The 7,315-nt window shown below is 43.9% G+C and overlaps 1 protein-coding gene across 1 annotated transcript in view; it reads left to right on the top strand.

Annotated features, from left to right (window-relative positions):
* Positions 1-6,759, top strand: part of GNPDA1 (glucosamine-6-phosphate deaminase 1) — a 14,589-nt gene extending 7,830 nt beyond the window's left edge. Inside the window, exons 3-7 of the mRNA XM_019506352.1 lie at positions 314-415; positions 2,449-2,631; positions 3,120-3,304; positions 3,844-4,018; positions 5,250-6,759. Coding sequence (XP_019361897.1) covers positions 314-415; positions 2,449-2,631; positions 3,120-3,304; positions 3,844-4,018; positions 5,250-5,347 — 743 coding nt within the window. The 3' untranslated portion in view covers positions 5,348-6,759. The remainder of the gene's footprint in view (positions 1-313; positions 416-2,448; positions 2,632-3,119; positions 3,305-3,843; positions 4,019-5,249) is intronic.
* The last annotated feature ends 556 nt before the right edge of the window (positions 6,760-7,315 follow it).

Genomic DNA, 7,315 nt, shown 5'->3' with positions numbered 1-7,315 from the left:
TCTCCAACCAGTCTGAGACCCAAAGGCAATATGATTTTGTGTGTTTACTTGCAAAGCTCAGTAAAGTGCACTGAGTCTGCTGCTCCTCAGCAAGGTTCTGCTCCGAGCAGGATTTTGAAGATGGTGCCAGTACTGAATTTGCACTCCGTGTTTGTGCAAGAGAGGCCAATGTTCTGCAATAAAGGAGCTCGGTCTTTAGTAACAAAACACTCTACAGAACTGAATTACTGATCAATTTTAAACAACTGGGTGGCCCTTGGCACTATGGAAACATTAGTTCCTTTACTTTGATTTGTCCTTGTATCTATTCTAGGAAGCACCCCATTAGGGTGCTACAAAAAGCTGATTGAATATTACAAGAATGGAGACCTGTCCTTCAAGTATGTGAAAACCTTTAATATGGATGAATATGTAGGTGAGTCACCAATTCCATGACATGGGGCCAGGGTGGGGGGAAGGGCACAAGCAACCTTTTTCCCTGCTTTGTCTCCCCTTCCCCCCAACTTTGTGATAGACGAAATGTAGATATTTCTGGCTTGTTTCATTTACTACACTGTTAAACTCTTTGTAGAAAAAGCAGTGCCTGATAATTTAGAGAGGAGGGAAATGAGCACAGTGTCCCTTTGAGTTGGTTTCTTGGCAGCCACCTGGCTGACTTTGCCTTGTCACACCTTGCTGTCTGAACTCTGCAACTTGCTAATAGCAGTGCCATAACCAGTGCAGGGCAATCAGGGCAGCTGCCCTGGGCATGGACCTAGTTTGTCCAGTAAAAGTTATCGCCCTAAGTAGTCCTTGTCTCGCACAACTTCTGGACCATCACAGCTACAATTATCACTCTTCACTATTGCTTAACTTGTAAATCATCTCCCATAGCCTGTCTTTCAGAGATACTGAACATGTCCACTGCTGCTGCTATTCAGTGCAGCAAAGAATACCTTCAGTAGGATTCTCTGATTTGCTGATCCTGAAACTTGCACAATACAGCTATGAACATTCAGATAGGAAGAGAATTGAAGAGGGAGGCTGTATAAGCACTCATCACTACAGGCTATAGATAGAAAATATGGCTGATGGGGACCTCAGGAGGCCATCTAGTCTCAACTCCCTGGTCAAGGGGGATCATTCCCATCTAAACCACCTCATCTAAGCGTTAATGTAATTGGATCTATATAGAATATATTAAAAGGCCATCAAGTTACTGTCTGTTGTATCTGTTGGATATGCTTGTTTTGTTTTGTGTGAGTTTCAGCACAACCTGGGTACTGCAAAGCACCTGATGACAACAGAAACAAGAGCGCAGAATACCGAGTAGTACAAATGAACAAACTGCACCTTTTTCCTCCAACTATGGGGGCCACCATAGCTTTAAATCTTCCTATGTCAATAAAGGAATCCTTCCCAAAATGCTGCTTTCAAAAGGTGTTCCATTCTGCACATCCTTGTTTTAGTCCTGATTTCTTCCAGTCAGGGAAATAAAAGCTGGTGCAACTTTCTTGCTATTTTGCTAGCTCAGAAGAAATACTGTAATTGATTGAGAAAGGCAGGGCCTCCAGCTAGAATGTCCTTTAGACTTACTAATAGGCTCCTGTTTTGCTAGATAGGGATTGCCTTGTTTATAAGGTTGTGGTGCAATACCCCCTTCTTGTATGCAGCATGCAGAGACCATTGGACAGATACTCTGGTTATTGAGGTAGCTAATACGAGTGCTAAATATGTACGCTGTGGCTGCTCTTTGTGCAATAGCAGTTAGACAAGGCCACGATTCCTGGTCTGAGTAGTTAAAGAACTTGCATATTTTTCTATGAGCAGTCTTCATGCAACAAACTAGCCCCATAAACAGCCTATATAGGATGTCTTTAACTCTCAGGGAAGTCTCAAAAAATCAGACTAGCTAGTCTCTTAGTCATTGCTTCCCAGGCTTTTGGCACAGTGGTAAAAGTCTCTTACTCATGCTAGTTTAGCGCACAGCTGTAAAGACAATAACCAGTTACACTTGTGCATCTGCTTTTTTGGAGAAGAAGCTGTTCCATGATAGTGTAATACCCCAAGCAAAGCACAAGAATGATTTGCCTCTCCCTAGCAGTGGGATCTTACTTGAACTATGTATTATTTTTAATGCAAAACTCAAGGAAATGAAAGAAGCCCAGAGTGAGAGAGAGAAGTAGCTGGCATCTTGTTTGTAATCAAAAACACTGCAAGTCCATGCATAGTTGTATATCCTTCTCCCATCTTCACTTATTTGCCATTTTCAGGTCCCAACCCTGGAAATTGCTCCGTACAGGGCACAGAGGTCACAAGGCTTTTAAATGGGTGCAGCTAACAGCTAATGCAGAACAGCTTACAGGATCGGGACTTTGGATTGTACAGTGTCCGGTCTTGGCACCTGTCTTGATTGGGGTCTGCAGACACAACTGTAATATACGAATAACAAACATCCCTGTTCTCTAGGTCTTCCAAGGGATCACCCAGAAAGTTATCACTCCTTTATGTGGAATAACTTTTTCAAGCATATTGACATCTCTCCAGAAAACACCCACATCCTGGATGGAAACGCAGCTGACCTACAAGCAGAGTGTGATGCTTTTGAGGGAAAAATTAAAGCAGCTGGAGGGATCAAACTGTTTATTGGAGGTGAAAATCTGAAGGAATAATGAATCCTTACTAGTTGGAGGGAATGCAGCCTGGTTCTACCATAGTTCTAGTTAGCTCTCTGGGGAACTCCCTTTTTAAAGCAACTTACTGGGCTCCTAGGAAGTCGAGTTGTACATCCACCTCTCCACTAACAGTACGTTACCTATTTCCATTCCCTCTTATTACTGGGAACAGGGTGCTGGGACAGTGGAAACTAACAGAAATCTTGCTACAGTCAGCTTGCCTTTGACAACTAACTTTCTCATTACTTTTATTGCCCCTCAAATGTGCGGGAGTCTGGTTCTGCCCCTCCTGTCTTGCATAGGAATTCTGCCCTTAATTTCTTTCTAAGCTTTTTATGATGAATGTGCTCCTTCCTTGTGTATCTACAACTATTAGTGTCTTTCTAATAAGATTGAGGTGGATTCTGCTTCCTACTGTAAGTGTTTAAACCAGTGACCTAGCTTTTTAAACTGTTTCCAACACAGGTATTGGCCCAGATGGCCATATTGCCTTCAATGAGCCTGGCTCGAGTCTGGTATCCAGGACCAGAGTGAAGACACTGGCTATGGACACTATATTGGCTAATGCAAGATTTTTTGATGGAGACCTTTCCAAAGTCCCCACAATGGCTCTGACAGTTGGAGTAGGCACAGTCATGGATGCCAAAGAGGTTGGATAAAAATAGTCACTTAATATAGTGTCCTCAAGCAGCAATATTTCCTAGTAGCCAAGCTCTGCCCGAAGTTCTTGTTTTAACACTAATTTTAATGTAGCCATTCAATACAGCTGCACTAAGAACATCCTGTAGGACCTCCCAGTTGAGACGCTCACAAAACAGTGTGAGAACTACTAACTCACCTAGTGCTCTACTAGCAAAGCATGGGAGCCAGGGGACAGTGGGTGTTTTGAATGTATTGGTATATCTGTACCTCATAATGGTTAGGTCACTGCCTGCAGCTGCCTAACGTACCCCAGCTTGTTTTTGCATAAAAACCAGGAGTTCAAAGGACCAGATGCATTAATTCTAAAATGGTGAGGCAGGCCATGGTTTCTCTGAGGCAAATGAAGCAGGGATAACAAAAAATTATTTTTGCCCCAGCTGACGTATGCATCTACTATGTTTTGAATGCAGATGCACACAGCTGGGTGTGTTCTTTCACCTGTATGTTACGGAGCCTAACAAAAGAACTCCTGTGTCTTGGAATTCAGGTGATGATTCTGATCACGGGAGCCCATAAAGCCTTTGCTCTCTACAAAGCCATTGAGGAGGGGGTGAACCACATGTGGACAGTCTCAGCCTTTCAGCAGCATCCCAACACTGTCTTTGTGTGTGATGAGGATGCTACGCTAGAACTCAAAGTTAAAACAGTGAAATACTTCAAAGGTGAGTAATTGGCCAGATCGAGCTGTCTCTTTGGCTAGCTTTTAAATGTTTAAGTGGCACATTTTGCCACAGGCAAAGGGAGAAAAAGTTATTTGGGAAGCCAAGCATGTGCGTGGCCTCCCCCAAGCAGGTAAGTTTGTGGGGGTATAGGAGGGAGGGGAAAGGGCCGGGGGTGCAGATTGAGGCCCCAGTAGTGAGAGAGGGAGCGGGGCACAGGCAGGACCCAATCACCCAAGCTTCTGCCTGTGCTAGAATCTGCGCTGGGCTCTTCCCAGCGGGGGGCTGGGTCAGGCCGCAGGTGGTGGCAGTGTTGTGGGGGGGAAGGGGGTGTTGCAGGGGCTATGGCAAAATTCGAGGTGGCTGCACCCCCCCCCATAGGCCCCCTCCAGAGCAACTGCTGCCCACCCCGAATGCAGCATGACCCAGCCCCACCTCATGAAGCAGCCCTCCCAGCATGCAGCTGCAGCCCACCCCATGCAGATCTGGGGGTGTGCACCCTGCCCCTCCCCCGTGGTGTGCATGGCAGCAGGAGTCAAGTTTCCCCTAGACGAGCCACTTGCAGCTCAGTCCTGCGCTCTGCCCCTGCTGTGCAGCCCCAGCCCTTCTTCCTTCGCTGTGCATGCACCCCTCCCCACCCTTGCTGCAGCTACCGGAAGCCCATGGCCAGGCTGGCTTGTAGCCCTACCACTGCCCTGTGTTTGTGGGGGGGGCTAAGCCCTGTTAGCCCCCACTTCCTTCTGCCGCCTATGCATTTTGCATTAGAAAATCTTTCCTGCTGAATAGGTTCTCCTTTTGAGGAAGAAGCCGTCAGATAAATCTTGTGTTCCATGTTTACTTTTTAAAGTGAACTAAAATCGTCAGAGGAACATTTTAAATGTTCCACTTTTAGTGTTTTGAACCCTAGTGCTGGGCTAGTATATGAGAACAAGTGGTGCTGCTTAGAAACCATAAGCAAAACCAATCAAGCCAGCTTAGTTATTTGAATGAAATGCCATGTGTTTTGGGGTTTTTTTCTGCCTCTGGTAGAAAGTGCTACTTTATCGCAGAATTTTTAAAATGTGAAGCTGGTAATTCCCATTGCTAAGACTTCCCAATGAAGGGGTTTTTTTGTTCAGAAAGGTGCACAGTGGCAGGAATACAATTTTAGTAATGGCTGTATTTTCACCAACAAAATGCCTTAATTCAATGCATTTTACCCATACTAAATGTTTCCTTTTATTTTATGTACCAGGTTTAATGCTTGTTCATAACAAACTAGTGGAGCCCCTATATAGTATGAAGGAGACGGGAGCAGAAAGAAGCCAGTCTAAGAAGCCATACAGTGATTAATTTCTTGTGATCCAGGGCACACCAACAGGCTCTTCTCTGGGACACCAGCTGTGGGGCAGGAGGAGTTGCTACACACATTTGTGTTGGCTCTTAAATTAACCAAAAAAAAGGTGTACTTGCTTTTCTCCATCTTCTGCCAGGCAGATGGATGCTGACTATATGGCATTACTTAAGCACATGACTGGCCCCTCTGTATTGCGTACTAGCAACTTCCAATACTAACTTAATTCTCTAATGAGAGAGTCAGTTGTGAACAAGGTATTAATCTATATAGCAACTAAATAGGGCATCTCTAATATCAAATATGAAGATATGCAAAAAGCTGATTATGTAAATTAGTCTATCACTGCCTCTTTTTTTTTAAAATTCTCCCATAATGCTTCTTCCTGACCTCAGTGAATTTGTACTGGCCCCTGCTGGAGGCTGCCAGTAAGTAACCTTCCTCGAAACATGCACCTGTTAGTTTGTACTGATAAGTCCTACTCCTGGGAGGGACTGGACACTTTGGGTTTCCTTTTTTCCTCAGTAAAGCAAAAACCCTGACAATCTGGCTCTCAAATTGTCTTGCTAAGTAGTAGCTACTGAATAGGTAAACAATAACTTACATCTGTAACAACTACTACTGTTTTATGCGTAGAGCTTAAAACACACAAACACTAAATCCCAACATTATAATATCCCAAGGGTTATTTTGCTGTTTTATGATAGCTTAGAAATGTTTATATTTAAAAAGGGATTGGACATTTTCTAAGGAAAGGCATAGCAGTAGCTATTGAGCATGCTGGTTAAGGATATAGCCCCTGAATTAGGACTCCCTATACCTTTTTAAATGCTGGGAGTTGCAAGTGGGAAAGGAACAGTGGGAGGGAAAAACCCCAGTCATACCCACTTCACTCTTCCTTTCTGCATCCATTCTTTGCCACTGTGTGCCATAGGATACTGGGTAAGTTGGAACCAGTCTGAGCCAGTAAATGGCAATGCTTACATGTATGTATGGTGTTGTCCTTCCTCCACGTTGCTTAATAGTCAGGTATGTAAGTGTGGGGCCTGAGACCAGACATTGCCTCTTCCCTTTCCTTACATCATGTTGGCATATCCTGTTGTCCTCACGTGGAAAACTCTACAGCCAGCAAACCCAACTCGTTAACACCCCAGCCACACTTGATGATAAGCAGACCTCAATCAAGACTTCATGTTGTGGATCAGAACCAGGAATAAAGTTCTGTTACCTTTTTTTTGTAGCTTGTACCAAACCACTGTAGGGAAAAGTTGGTGGCAAGACTTTTCTTGAGCAATATATATTTTGTTTACATTGAAATTCATGAACTTTTCATTCAAAATGTAACTTTCTACATTAAATCTAGTATTTTTTCCAAATAAACAGTGTCATCTTGACTATTCACAACTTTTAACTTGACTTTTTTTTGCAAAGCCCATGGAACTCCAATACTGTCAGAAAAAGCAGATTCATTTCTAACCAAAAAAAGAAGGAAAGAAACAGTATGACTTAATTGACTCCTGGAAACACATGAGAAAGTAGTAGTGAAGGTAAAATTTTATGAAAAATAGTTGTGTGATTCAGGTGCCAAAATCTTAGAGAATGAGAGATGCCATTTGGAAAATTGCAGTAGCTCTAGGTTTTTTCTTGAAAAGTTTTGAATTGATAAAGCAACACAGCACAAATGCATTTATTCAGTGCCTGAAGGAAGTGATAGCCTTGGCCCTGTGAACAGTTAGTCTACTGCAGTGGTGCTCACAATAGTGGTCCCACAGGCCATGTAAATGGCACAAGGCCAGTTTATAACTGGATCACAGCTGGGCAGGGGTGGTAGAGGGGCCCAGCCCATTGGTCTCCCCCCAGGATTTGTGGAGAGCCTTGCAAGCTGGATGACAGTGCCAGGGGCTGCATCTGGCCTACAGGCCAGGGCTTGAGTACTCCAGGTTTACTAACTATTTCTGTAGGTTTAA

Source organism: Gavialis gangeticus, unplaced genomic scaffold (assembly GCF_001723915.1).
Source record: "Gavialis gangeticus isolate Ggan-Ray unplaced genomic scaffold, GavGan_comp1, whole genome shotgun sequence".
Classification (NCBI taxonomy): domain Eukaryota; kingdom Metazoa; phylum Chordata; order Crocodylia; family Gavialidae; genus Gavialis; species Gavialis gangeticus.
The sequence above is the reverse complement of the archived record's forward strand: the minus strand, read 5'-3'. Positions and strand labels throughout refer to the sequence as shown.